Source organism: Lynx canadensis, chromosome B1, assembly GCF_007474595.2.
Source record: "Lynx canadensis isolate LIC74 chromosome B1, mLynCan4.pri.v2, whole genome shotgun sequence".
In the NCBI taxonomy this organism is placed as follows: Eukaryota; Metazoa; Chordata; class Mammalia; order Carnivora; family Felidae; genus Lynx; species Lynx canadensis.
In genome coordinates this window covers 73,395,004-73,410,297 of record NC_044306.2, presented here as the reverse complement: position 1 = coordinate 73,410,297, position 15,294 = coordinate 73,395,004, and the positions used below count along the sequence as shown (strand labels likewise).

Sequence of the window (15,294 nt, the reverse complement as noted above, 5' to 3'; positions counted from 1 at the left end):
GAGTCTGCTAAATGATGAACCATGAGTTCCTGAGGGCATGGAAGAAGAGTTTGGGAGGACAGAGCGGGTGAGGCGGTAATTGATTCAAATTAAAGGATGGGCACATCTGGGCAGCTCAGTTGGTCCAACTCTTGATCTCAGCTCAGATCATGATCTCATGGTTTGTGAGTTCGAGCCCCATATCATGCTCTGCGTTGACAGTGCGGAGCCTGCTTGGGATTCTGTCTCTCCTTCTCTCTGCCCCTTCCCTGCTTGCTCTTCATCTCTCTCTCTCTCTCAAAATAAATAAATAAACTTAAAAAAAAAACAAATTAAAGGATGAACAGAGCAGAATGGGGATGAGAATATGGATAACAGTGGATGGCTAGGAAGCTTAAACTTCTAGAGATAAGAATGAGGTAGAGCGGTATCTCAGACATTTAGGGATTAATCTTGGTAGTGTATTTGAAAAAATGGTAGGCAATCAGTTTGAGATATAGTTCAGACGATCTAGCTAGAAAACATGAGCAACAGGGCAGCAGTTTATTCCTGAAACTGGAGTGAGGGGAGTGGTAATCAATGAAATATAAAATAGGAAAAAAGCAACTGAAAATTGGAAGTTGTGAATAATATAATCTATTGAAATTAAAATGAGTGCACCCTACCTTTCAGTTACGCAGGATGAATGAGCTCTGGAGGTCTAGTGCGCAGTCTGTTGATTTTAGCTAATATTACTGTACTGTGTACTTGAAATTTGCTGAGGGTAGAACTTAAACGCTCTTATCACTCACTATGTGAGCTGATGGATATGTTAATTAGCTTGATTGTGGTCATCACTTCATAATGTATACGCATGTCAAAACATGACAGTGGTGTCATGGGTGGCTCAGTTGGTTAAGCAGCATCTGACTCTTGGTTTCAGCTCAGGTCATGATCTCACAGTTCCTGAGATCCAGCCCCGAGTTGGGCTCTACACTGACAGTGCAGAGCCTGCTTGGGATTCTCTTTCTCCCTCTCCCTCTCGGCCCCTCTCCTGCTCACATGCATGCACTCAATCTCTCTCCCTCTCTCTCTGTCTCTCTCTCAAAATAAAGAAACATTTAAAAATAAAACAAAAAACACATGACACTGTATACAATTTTTATTTATTGATTATACTTCAAGAAAGCCAGGGGAAAGATGAACGTGAGCTTTTTACTCAGCAAGGTTTCTTCTAGAGATCTTTTGGCTGTACACACAACTGTGTAGTACTTTAATAGCCAAGTTTTCTCATGAATATATATAACGCTGAAGGGCTAACTCAATTTATCTTCTATATTGCTAGTTGGACACAACTCTCCCCTAAGCCTGGAGTGATGAGGTAGAGTTGAAATAGCTTTATCTCAGACACATATTTCAGCTACCAAATTCAGATGTCACAAAAATGGAGACAGAATGTTAATACATACATACCAAAAAGAGAGATTCATTTGGTGAAAGTGAATGGGAACAGGAAACAAGGAATTGGAGATAAGCATGGAATAATTAAATTGGAGCACTTTATTGGGAAAAGCCACTTGCTTTCCAATGTAATCCAATTATTTGTTTTCATTATGCAATTTATAGCATTCTCATGGCTTCTATGAGATAAATAGCAACAGCAGTAGCAGCCAAAATAGATTATTTCAGAAGTAATACCAGTGGAGTAGGAGAAGTGATTGAGTTAAAAAAAAATTTGACAGTCATCACAAGGATGAATAGAGCAGCAGCAAGGAAGCCCAGAACATCTAGGTATTTTCTAAGAAAAACAAAATTTGTATTGACTGACAACAGTCTTTTAGTGACCACCAGCAAATGGGTTCCTAGCGATTTCCTTCCAAAGAGCTTTCAGGATGTATATTAGAGAGATAAAGTATCAGAGGAAAAACCAGGGATTATCAGGGTAATTATGTACAGTTAAAGGTCTTCTGTCAAGGTGCAGTTCATGGTTTTAAGTTCATTCATGCTGGCCTAAAATCCAACATCTTGAACCTAAAATGTCTTGTCTGAGTTCATTTATTCTTCAAATCCAAGGTAGATTGCTATCTGCATTGTTACCAGCCTTTTTGATTAGGGGCATATGCTGCTAGTGGATACTGCACAGAATGATTATGACAGAGGCAGGCTCACCCTATAGAAATGCACAGTTCATCAGAGAGGAAATTTATAAAGATTATGCAGACAACAGAATAAATACTGCACATTGGATAATACATATATACACACATGTACACACACAGCCACATAAGCACGTACGTTGCTTCCTCTTGTATATTCTGAGGCAAACGGAGGAGCATTGGAGGCAATTTTAAGTCCAAAACAAAGTGAAAAATAGGAAACTGTTAAATGTTTATGGTTGGGGTGGGGGGCAGGGGGAGAGATTTTCTAGTTTGTCTTTAAAAATGCATCACTAGGGGCGCCTGGGTGGCTCAGTCGGTTAAGCATCTAACTTCGGCTCAGGTCATGATCTCATGGTTTGTGAGTTCGAGCCCCACATTGGGCTCTGTGCTGTCAGCTCAGAGCCTGGAGCCTGCTTCAGATTCTGTGTCTCCCTTTCTCTCCCCCACCCCCCTTGCTTTTCCCCACTTGCTCTCTGTCTCTCTCTCATAAATAAACATTAAAAAAATGTTTTTAAAAAGACGTTCATTTAAAAAAAAAGCATCACCAGGACTGCGCCCATGAAGATCTGCTTCCAGGCGGGCTACACATGCAGCTCCTTCCTTAGGTCTCCCTGTGTGGCTTTGGACCCACACGATGGATAAGAAGGAGAAAAGGCCACTAACATGGAGAAGAAAATGTCCAAGAGCTGGGGAAAGAGGAGACCTTGAAGCTTTGGTAGCCCACTTTCAGACACGAGATGCTACAAAGACTCAGATTGTAGAAACACATGTTACCCACCTTCACCAACATTGAATGTGTTGTTCTCTGATCATCCGGAGAAAGAGGAATTGACCCTATCCACTACACAGATCGTTGGGTCCTTCATTTGGTAACCAAGGCCTGAGAGCAAGTCAAACCAATAAGAGGTTCCTTAAGTCAAAGTGGGTATCAGATAGTAGCCTGGAAGACACAGTTAATTCTTTTTGGTGTTTTCCATGAGGGTACAAGGGATCACATCTATCACTATGATATGCATACCTTTAGCCCGGACACATTCATGTGGAGCAAGCTGTCCCATGAGGTACAGGGCCCACACCCAAATTGGGCTGCCAAACGTCTGTGACTCCACTCCACAGGGGAGGACAATCATCTGTGGAGGCTATTGGAAATAGTCAATAAAGGTGGCCAAACACACCCTACATTCAAATATGTTCCACTAAATTCTCAGGAAGAAAAAAAAAAGGCAAATAGGTGTGGACTCAGATTATCCCTTGGGGAATACAGCTCCCTGCTAGATTTAGCATTTTGGTGGCTGTGAATCATCAGACACTCCTTTTTGGGGGGTGTCTGTAGTCAGGAAGAGGAAGAAACCCTGGAGGGTGGCTTATTTGACGGCCTGTACTTCCGTGACACCACAAAGAGCCTCTGGTTTGCAAGACAGCTGAAGGGACTTAGGTCAGAGAAGAAAAACATAGGCAAGTCAAAAAAAAAAAAAAAAAAAAAAGCAGAGCCTGAAAGTGATAACAAGCAGGAATGTGGGGAAGCCAGCACCCAGGAATCCCCAGATGTGGTCAAAAAGGTGGTCACAGAGGATGGGGTGATGCTTAGCACTGAACAAATGATCTGCCCCAGGCACCAGGACAGAGGAAGACGGTTCTGATGAAGCCAGCAGCCCTCTGACAGGGCCACGTCCTTACACCACTGCCATGCTGGCCAAGAAGCATGAGTTGCTCTATTGTTGTGGGGGCACATTTGAAACAAGCGAACTGCCAGTTCCTCCTGAATGATCTGTATTACTCTGATGCCCACAGGATGGAGAAGTGGAGGACTTTAGTACACGTGGAGTCACACACTTGGGAGCATGTAAAGGACATAAACTTGGAAGAGGACAGAGATAAGGTAGAAGATACAGAAGGAAGAGAGGACGATGGGGAGGAGGATGCCACCAGAGAGAAAAGTGGGGAGGAAGGTGAAGAGGAAGAGCAGTCCCCAACAGCATCGGATGAAAAGTACGTGGACTATCTGCCCAGGACCTGGCAGTATTGAGTGAAGCTTGTGTGGGAGCACGTGGGGTCTGACACAAAAGACAACAAAGGGCTGAAAGCAGCCCAGACCATGGCAAAAGCACTGCCTTTGATGATTTAAGAGCCTATGCTGGGCCGAAAGTGAAATCGAATAGTGAATTTTCTCATTATCACGTGGGTGCTACTGCCAATAAACTAGAGTGAAATGAGGTAGCTGCAAAGATTTTCTTTTCCATGGCCTTAAGTATACTGAGTTCTGGTGAGCCCTTTGCCTTCCTCTGAGAGGGAACTCTGCACCAGGGCAGTGTATTAGCCATGTCTTCTATTTTCTGTGTCTGATGCTTTGACATTGGGCCTTGCCGATCCTGGAGGACTGTCCAGGACCAGGTGAGCATGCTTTTCAAATGCAAACCAACCAGTTTGAAGCCCAAACCCCCACCACATCCTTTACTGGGCTTTCATACACCAAACCACTATTCATTTATCCTAATCACCCCACGGTCAAGTGACAGACAGCTAGAGACAGACTCCATGCATAAGAGCTTGTTGTAAGTACTCAAACTAACCAAGCCTAAGCCTGCTCATTTTGCCTTTCCCATTCCTTCCCATGGGAACCACGAGAAAGGCACTTGACCACAGTTTTCTCTCTCTCCCTCAGCCTCCTCACCCACCCCAGGGCTTCCCATTGGGCATATACCACACCCCCATCCCATCATGGGGCGTGTCCCCCTCCTTCTTGGAATGTGTGAGTATAACAGATTGTTTTTTTTCCCCAGTGGCAGCCATTCCCTTGCTCCTACCTAAATAATAATGAAACCAATATTAAACTACTCAGAGTGCAGGGCAGCTCGAGTCTGTGCCAAGGCCTGGTTTAGGAGGAAATCAACCAAACAGCAGGGCGAAATCTTGAATATGGAGTACCCTGACAGGAAGGTTGTTTCTGCTCTAACAAAAGTGAAGTATGTTGTGCTTTGTCAGAGAGTTTTCCTTCTATAAAATAAGGGGTTTTTATTTATTTATTTTTTTTTATTTTTAAAATTTTTTTTTTTCAACGTTTATTTATTTTTGGGACAGAGAGAGACAGAGCATGAACGGGGGAGGGGCAGAGAGAGAGGGAGACACAGAATCGGAAACAGGCTCCAGGCTCTGAGCCATCAGCCCAGAGCCCGACGCGGGGCTCGAACTCACGGACCGCGAGATCGTGACCTGGCTGAAGTCGGACGTTTAACCGACTGCGCCACCCAGGCGCCCCTAAAATAAGGGGTTTTTAAACAGAAGGATGTTATGACTCACATACATCACTGTCTTAGTCCATTCCAGCTGCTATAACAAAGTACCATAGACTGCGTGGCTTACAAACAACAGACATCTGTTTCTCACAGTTCTGGAGGCTACAAGTCGAAGATCAGGTGGCAGCACAGCCAACTCCTGGTGAAGTCAGGGAGCCTGCCAACTTCTCCTGGTGTCCTTAGAAGGTAGAAGGTAGAAGGTAGAAGGTAGAAGGTAAAAGAGGCCAAGGGGCTCTCTGGGGCCTCTTTTATATGAATGCTAATGCCATTCATGAGGGCTCTACCCTCTCGACCTAACCACCTTCCAAAGGCCCCACCTAATAATATCATCACCTTGGGTATTAGGTTTCCAACATATGAATTGGGGAGGAGAGGCACAAACATTCAGAGCATAGCAATCATCAACGTAGAGATCATCTCTTCTTTGATTTCTAAAATTTAGCAAAAAGCTGCTCACAGTCTGTTGGTAAACAATTTCTCATTTATCTTTAAATTTTTTTAAATTTTTTTTTTCAACGTTTATTTATTTTTGGGACAGCGAGAGACAGAGCATGAACGGGGGAGGGGCAGAGAGAGAGGGAGACACAGAATCGGAAGCAGGCTCCAGGCTCTGAGCCATCAGCCCAGAGCCTGACGCGGGGCTCGAACTCACGGACCGCGAGATCGTGACCTGGCTGAAGTCGGACGCTTAACCGACTGCGCCACCCAGGCGCCCCAATTTCTCATTTATCTTTAAAATAAAATGCCCTTTTGGGGCACCTGAGCGGCTTAGTTGGTTAAGCATCTGACTTGATTTCAACTCAGGTCATGATCTCACGGTCCGTGAGTTCAAGCCTGGGCCTGCTTGAGATTCTCTCTCTTCTCCCCCACCCTGCCCCTCCCCTGCTCATGCTCTTTCTCTCTCTCTCCAAATAAATAAATAAAACTTAAAAAAATTAAAATAAAATAAAATACCTTTTGGCTGGGAAATAAAACATCCCTTTTGTTCAGTCTGGCAATGCTTTATAGAGAGACGGTTAAAGATGCATGTGAACATTGCAATAGAGTCTGGTAAGCTGAGAGGAAAAGGAAGCATTCTTCATAACTCGTGTAGAGCAGGTTCAATATGGAAACAAACAAAAGCAAGGAGGTTTAAATTAAATATCTGGGTTGATTTTTTTTTATTCCACTGCCAATAATCCTAATTAACTGCACTGCTTTTGGGAGACAAAAAATTTCCGGCATTAAACGATCTTACTTCTACTAAGATAATTTCTTTATACACTTTTACAAGATCATCTGAAATCAACTAATTAGAAACAGATGTTTAACTACTGCAGAATGGATTTAAACTGGTTTTTCACTTCTAGGATGGCCTTTTACAATTGTCTCAAAATCTATTAAGAATATATTTTTGAAGTCTTGCGTTAATATTTTTGTGTGCATACATTGAGCTTTGAATAATCACGTAGATTTGAATTAATCTAAATTCCTCTGTTTACTCCTACTTTTGTTTCCTACATCTTTTCTTACAAAGAAGCAAGAATTCCTGAAACCACACAGTCAGGGCTGAAAAATCTAATCAAATCATGGTAGTTTCACCAAATATAAATGACTGCATTTTCATGGTAGTTTCTACATGTTTACTTATAGCAAATTTATTTAGACTCATTTTTCCCAACAACTCATGTCTTAAGTACGTAGATCTGCCTACCACATTCAAACAGAACGATTACACCAGAGAAGTGTTAGCAATACCCACCAAGGAGTAGTAAGCAGATAAAAAAGAAACAAGAAAAGCCTCCAAAATAGACTACGTGCAAAAAAATCAAATACAGAACAGTGTGTACAGGTTATCTTTGCTGTAATGTAATAAAAATTGAAACAACTGTTTCTAAAATGTACTTGAAAGTGAATGGAAGAGCCAGGAATAGTCAAGGCAATCTTGAAAAAGAAGGACAAAGCTAAAAGAATACACAATATCATGACCTATTATAGAGCTTAAATAATTAAGTTTAATTAAGCACAGTATAGACAAATAGACATACACATACATAACCATGTGCTTTGCAACAAAAGTGACGTTCTAATGATGGAAGAATGATCATCTCAGTATCCATGCTGGAAAAAAATAAATAACAAGACTTCCTCTCACTAGACTGAAAAAAATGACTGTGAAAGGTTACACAAAAATGATTTTGAAAAAAGCTAAGATAATACCTTCATGTCTGTAAGGTAAAAAATACTCCTAAAAGGACAGAGAAAGCACCAGCTGTAAAGGTAAGCAAATTGATAAACATAGCTTTATTAGAGTTAACAACTTCTGTTCCTCAGAAGTCACTATTAAGGGAATGAAAAGACAAGCCACAGAATGCAAGAAGATATACACAATAAATACATCCAACAGAGGACTTGAATACCAAAAATATAAAGAATGCATACAAATCAACAACGAAAAAACCCAACAATACAATAGAAAACAGGTAAAGAACTGAATAGACACTTCACAAAACAAGTTATACAAAGAGTCAATAAACATATGTATTTTGCTCATCAACTGCTCATCAGTTCATTTGGTCATCAAGGAAATGCAAAGTAAACCCCAAAGTGATTCACCACTACATAGGTACCAGAATTGTATAACTGAAAGACATTAAATACCAAATGTTGGGAGGATGTGGAGAAAATAAAATTCTCCTACTCTATTGATGGGCATATAAAGGTGGTACAACCATTTGAAAATTTGTTTGGCTTTCCTAAGATCTCGCAATCCCACTCCTAAATATAGACTCAATAGAATGCTACATTTGTTCATCAAGTTACATGTGTAGAATATTAATAGAAGCACTATTTGTAGTAGCCTAAAACGGATGCCATCAATTATTGAATAAAAAATTATCACAAATTCCATAAAAGAATACTATAAGCCAATAAGAACAAATGAACTATTGCCTTACACACAACAGCATTATGATTCTCAGAAATAATGTTGGCAAAAGAAACAATAAAAATCACATAGTGTATCAATCTATTACTGAAAGCTTGAAGTTTAAGTCAACAGTGATTGTTTGTTAGAATCACAGTGATTAACCTTAAAGGCAGGGGTGAGGGATAAGGAAGAGGGCCAAGAGAGGGGCCCTTTCTTCGTCTGCTTCCATGGATGTGTTTTATTTTGCAAAAATCTACTAAACTGTACTACAATTTGTGCACCTTTATGCATGCATTTTATATGTCAATTTAAAAGTTTACCATAAGGAAAAAAGACCTAAGAGTCAAATTGAAGGTGCTTCTACTGAACTAAGATGAGTCAATATGAACATCAGAAAGACTAATGTCAGCAACGCATGAAATGCATCAAACATAAAATCCAGGAATTTTATAATTTTATAATTTTATAATTCAGAGTAGGAAAAAAAATCATCTGTACCCTTTGGGGATAGCAAAATGCACCAACTCAATTATTCTAAAACTGATAAAAAGAGGGGGCGCCTGGGTGGCGCAGTCGGTTAAGCGTCCGACTTCAGCCAGGTCACGATCTCGCGGTCCGTGAGTTCGAGCCCCCGCTCGGGCTCTGGGCTGATGGCTCAGAGCCTGGAGCCTGTTTCCGATTCGTGTCTCCCTCTCTCTCTGCCCCTCCCCTGTCATGCTCTGTCTCTCTCTGTCCCAAAAATAAATAAACGTTGAAAAAAAAAAATTAAAAAAAAAAAGAAAAAAAAAAAAACTGATAAAAGAAATAATCAAGCCTTATCTTATCTCTCCTCTACGAATTGTATTTCAGGATAATCAAATAGTTTGACGAGAGAACATTCTTAGGAAGGAATTCCAAATAATAAATGCAAAAGTAATAATAGAATTCAAAAATCACCACATTGTACACCCTAATGGAGTAATGGCATGTGATATAGTAATGGCTGATATAGAATAAGAAGCACACAGCGCCACCGAAATGAACCCAAAGTTAATCAGGGTTCTGGCTTAAATGCCACTTCATAGAAAATACGATAAAAGAGCACATTAAATAAATCCCAAGGATGTATCAGTCACATTCAGAATGTGGAGAATTTACAGGAAAATCTGATTTCTTCCAAAACAAATACCATCAGAGAAAAGGTAAGCTGCACGGGGGCAGGAGGTGAGGTGGGGTGGGGGCGGGGGGGGAGAGTGGACCTGCTACAGATTGAAACTCAAGGGATATTGCAATCAAATCAATTTCTGAACTCATTTGGATCTTACTTCAAATAAGCCACCTTTTAAAAGATGTTTTTAGATAATCCAGAAAATTTTAAATGGACTGGGTATTAGATATTATTTTTTAAGTGTATTTATTTATTTTGAGAGATATAGAGAGCGCATGAGCAGGGGAGGGGCAGAGAGAGAGAGGGAGAGCGAGAACTCCAAGCAGGTTCTGCACTCTCAGTGCAGGGCCTGATGGGGGCTCGAACTACAAAACTCTGAGACCATGACCTGAGCCTAAATCAAGAGTCGGCTGCTTAACCAACTGAACCATCCAGACGCCCCAGGATATTAGATATTATTAAAGAATTATTGTTAATTTATTGTAGTCATGTTTTTAAAAAGTAATTATCTGTTTCAGATATTATTGAACTACTTATGGATGAAATGATATATAATAATGTCTGGTATTTGCAAAGGAGAGAGGTAGTGATTTATGAAATAAGATTGGCTAATTGATAATCATTGGTACTCTCTGATGTGTACAAAGTGGTTTGCTTTTGAGTATGTTTAAAATTTCATACGTGAACACTTACCCCATCCTTAGCTTTCACCAAGAGGTCATAGGTGGCTGGATCCCTCTCCCTGTCGATGTCTTGAGAAACACAGATTCTCCCATCATGTGGGTCAATCTGGAATGCCTGAGATGTGTCATAGCTTTGGAATCCATCATAAAGAGAATATTCAACAAAGCCAATAGTCCTGCATCTGCATCAGAGAGCTTTAACCTACAAAACAAGAGGGTGATCAGTAAGGAAATGAAAAAGTTAACATTACTTTTCAGTTGGTCATAAATTACTATCATCATTTGCACAACCAAGTAACCCCTACAGCCATTAACAAGTATAGGCTTCAGTTTAACTCTCTCCTTTTACCTCCTGTGTGACAGCTCACTTCACCTTCCTCCTCCTTGTCTGATTTCTCCTTCTCACTTTCCTTTGCCCATTCCTATACTTTCATGTGATCTCTGAAAGTTTGAGATTCCTAAGGTTCAGCCCTTGGTCCTCTGTCTTCTTATTCCTCTCACTGTGCCTCCGTGATCCCATCCAACTTCAAGGGTTTAAAAACATCCATACGCTAACAGTTTGACAATGTATCTGTGGAGTCCCTTTCATATCCAAGCTCTTCAAGCACCCACCCTTCAGAGCAGCAAGGGAGGGCAGAGAAATTAAGACAGTAAATGGTATGATTACTAGTAACCTTATCCAGTTGACAGAATTCACCCTGGAGTAGGAGGTTTGAGTTTCCAAGCCAGGTTTCCTTCCAGGAACAATGCCCCCATCAGGACCTGTACAGTCAAGCACACTGACTACTACACAGAGGCACTACGCCCAGTGGGTGCATGGAAATGAAATCCAGCCCATGTTCGGCTTGCCAAACACTGATGTGGAGCTGCAAAATGCCCAGAGGTAGGATCCCTTTCTCTTTGACCATAAATACCATTTCTGTTGGCAGTAGTCTTGTGCCCAGTAGAAAAGAATGAAGTAACTGAAATTTATGAAAGCATTTAATTTATTTATACTACTGTGGGGATATACAGTGAGAAAACACAACAGACTATATTTAACACCAAACATTTTGAGCTCATAGGCTTGGTATAGTTCTTTTCATTTGCTAACCCTACTAACAGTAACAGCAAACATCTACATAACACTTAAATGAAGCACTTTAAGGGAAGATTAATAGAAAGAAAGAAAGAAAGAAAGAAAGAAAGAAAGAAAGAAAGAAAGAAAGAGAGAGAGAGAGAGAGAGAGAGAGAAAGAAAGAAAGAAAGAAAGAAAGAAAGAAAGAAAAGAAAGAAAGAAAGAAAGAAAGAAGTAAAAGGAACTATAGTGCTATAGAACAGGTATTATTCTAACTGCTTAACATAGATTACACTTATACCTAAAAAAAACTCCATTTTACAGACCAGAAAAGTCAGGCTCAGAGAGCTTAAGTAACTTGTCAAGATCACATAGCTAAAAACTGTCAAAACTGGGACTCAAATCCAGGCAGTTGGACAGCACTTAACTCTAGGTTGAAAAATAAAGTGATATACTTTTTATTAGTACAATATGCATGCAGGAGTTCTACCTTAATTATTATGCATCCCAAACGAAACCTCATATTAATAACATGTTCAACAATCAATGTTCTCAGTAAGGCTTCCCTTCATTCCCCTCTATCTTGAGCATACAACTGGGATGTGACTTTGGGGATTCTCTGAGTAGTCTAACACAGTGGTTCTCAATCAGGGTCAAGTCTACCCCCACGAGGACATCTGGCAATGCCATAACTAGGGAGAGGGTTCTATGGCATCTAGTGGGTTGAAGCTAGAGTTGCTACTAATCATCCTATAACCCACAACAAATAATGATCTGGCCCAAAATATCAACAGTGCCTAGGCTGAGAACCACTGCATCTGATGAAACTCAACAATGGGCAATATTAATCCCCTCTTTAATTGCCTTTGTTTTCAACTGATGACACAGTCTTGTAAATTTCTTTTCACTCTTGTCTATTGCATATTCTCTGGCAATATTATTTATTCTGTGCAACCAGCTAACATGTTTGTGAGTTATTCTTCTCATCAGATGGGCTGAACCAGGAAATCCACAAACTTCCCAACTACAAAGAACTAAATTCCAAGTACATTTGGTCTATTCCATTCTGGCAGCTGTTAGTGATTTAGTAGCCTCAAGTTCCCAAAGACACCAAATATATCTTCTAAAAACATACGGTATTCTCAATAATTTTGGCTTGATTAGAAGATAAATACAATGAACCTTAAGTTCTAAAACTCATTCTCAGCCTTTAGTAGCACATATTAACAAGTAATTTGGCTTATATAAAGCAAGTTTCCTTATTTCCACTTTGAGACCTTTCTCTCATCTGGACTTTTGGCAAGGCAAAATAGAAAAGTGAAAAGTGGGATAAGAGTACTGATCTCAATTTATGTCAGCAGCTCAGATTCTGATTCTCAGATTCTAAAATAAGAATATATTCCTCCCTAGTTTTACTTAACTTCCTAGAAACACTGATCTAGTATTCTAGAACAACATACTCTAACTACTAGGATTAGGTCTTGAATACCTATAATTAATTTAGCATCTGTATGAGGTCTATATTTTCCAATATCCACTGTCTACACATAAATGTAGGCAATTTAATAACAGATAATGGAAAAAGCTTTGCCAAATCTTCAAGAGGAAATCTGATTGGTAAATAAGCTCATTGGGCCTTTTCTTCAGAGACAGATGCTTAAATCAAAGAGAGAAATGTCTTGTCAGTCTATTATCATCACCTTATTGTGCTAATTTGGGGATCAAGGGTAGATCTCAGGGGGATTTTTTTTTCCTGAATCTACTCAAAGAGCCACATTTCAGCACTTCAGTGCTTTTCCTGTGTTCTTCATCTTACCCTCAATTTACCTGTTTTAGATTGAGATCAGTCTGGTGAATTTTACTCTAAACTTACTTAAAAGAGTTGTTCTCCCTCAGTCTGATTGCTCACAAATTTAATGCAGATATTATAAAAATGCAAAATATTAATATGATATTAAGATTTCACTGATTCCCTATTGCCTTTCTGAAATTAATTTTTTCCACTTCCCTTATATTAATATCTGTAGAGACAAATTGAGAACACTGGCTCTTGGATACATGTTTTTGATGTTCTATAAATGGAATGGATCTATTTGCACTTGACTCACCAGCACAGGCCTCTCGATCTGGGAGGGTCCCTTTTCCAACAACTCGGAAGTTTTCTTGGAGGTTACCTGACCAGCCATTCACAGTGCTATCCAAAAACCCAAAAGACAACCTAAAGTTATACGGCAACACATTGTCAGCAACATTGTTCTTTACCTACTCCTGGGAAATCATATCACTGAATTCAGTGACATTGATAGAAAAGCCTGAAAGCCCAATTAAAAACATGAGTGGTCAAACAAAAAATCCTAGAAAAAAAATGGGTGCAAAAAAATGGCTTGTTTAGATGAAATTTCAAATGAAATATCCCATTTTAATTTTCTTATTGTAATTTCCAAAAATATCTACCATGAGCATATAACAGTTTGCTTGAAGAAACCAAGTTATTGACACAATACGCTCACAAACATAACTTCAAATAGAAAGAAGAAAAAGAAATTACAAAATGACTTTTAGATTCTAAGTGCTTGGCCAACCACTGATCCCACAGTGAAAACAGGATTGTAATATTCCAGTGGAAGTTGGATTCGGCACTGGGGACCACAACAGATGCAATCATGCCACTCTCTGAACACAATTTGGGAAGTTCACCAATGACTGTGTCCTTACCAAGTCTAATAATCAAGGTTCGATCCTTGTTTTCTACACAATTCAGCAGCTTTCCATACAGCGCATCATCTCTTCATTGAAACACTTCTCACCAGACGCCTCACTGACCTCCTTTCAATTTCCTTCACTGGCTCTGAATTCTCTTTCCGGCCTCTGAACCCTCTAGTGTCCCACAGCTTAGTCCCTGAGTCAGCTTCTCTTTTCAATCCACACCCATTGCCTGTGGTGAGTGAATAGTGGCCCCCAAAAGACATGTCCATGTCCTAATCCCTGGAACCTGTGGATATTGCCTTATATGATAGAAGAGTGAATATTACCTTATATGCAAAACTGGTTAGGTTAGGATTTTGAGAGCAGCATGGTGTAGATTATCCAGATGAGCCTTAATCCAAAGACAAGTGCCCTTAGAAGAGAGAGGCAGAGATTGGAGTGATGGGCCACAAATCAGGGAACACCAACAAGCATTAGCAGCTAGAAGAGACATAGAAGGGTGGGGGAGAGGTCCTGAAGGACTGTGGACTTCTAGCCTCCACATCTATGAGTAATAACAATTTCTGTTGTTTTAAGCTAGCAAATTGATGGTTATTTGCTATAGAAGTCCTAGGAAATGAATACACTCCTGAGTGATCTGACCCAGGCCCAATATACTAAACCAACATATGTTTTCCCAATATCGGTATCTTTGTCTTGTGCTCCAGATCCACGCATCATCCTACTACCAATTAGATATCACCTTTCATGTGACTAACAGGCACTTCGAATGTGGTATGTCCAAACAGAACTCCTGATACCTACCACCCGAATCCGCTCTTCTCCCAGTGTTCTGAGTGATGGTATCATCATCCACTTTTTGTAAAGGCAGCCAGAGAGATACAACTCAAGTGGCATCAAATCATGTCACTCTCCTGCTCAGAACCTTCCAACAGCTTCTCATCGTCACCTCAGTAAAATCACACCTTTTAACTTCACCCTAGCTACTTCTCTGTCCTTATCTCCCACTACTCTCCAACTCACTCCCTTCTGGATATGCTGGGCTCCTTGATGGTCCCAGAGCCCACTAGCTTGTATAACTTGCCTCTCCACTTCTTTCAAGTCTCTGCAAAGACCACCTAATCACAGAGGCCTTCCCTGATCACGTTATCCAAGAGTGTCACACTCATTTCTGCCATACTCTTTCCTTTACCCTGTCTTGCTTATCTTCAGAGTCCTTATCTCTATTTTGCACTGCATTATATATTTTACTTATTTGTTTATTAATTTTCTCTCCTACTGGAATTTACTCTCCAGAGCAAGTATTACACTTATCTTGCCCCCTGTTATCTCTCCAACATCCATAATGCTAGTGCCTGGCTCATAGTGAGGATGTGTAAGTAT

General features: G+C 40.2%; 1 protein-coding gene across 1 annotated transcript in view; it reads right to left on the bottom strand.

The window, feature by feature from the left end:
- The window catches only part of DCHS2 (dachsous cadherin-related 2), a 245,080-nt gene that overhangs the window by 113,503 nt on the left and 116,283 nt on the right, over positions 1–15,294 (bottom strand). Inside the window, exon 3 of the mRNA XM_030312882.1 lies at positions 10,159–10,324. Within this exon, the coding sequence (XP_030168742.1) occupies positions 10,159–10,324 (166 nt within the window). The remainder of the gene's footprint in view (positions 1–10,158; positions 10,325–15,294) is intronic.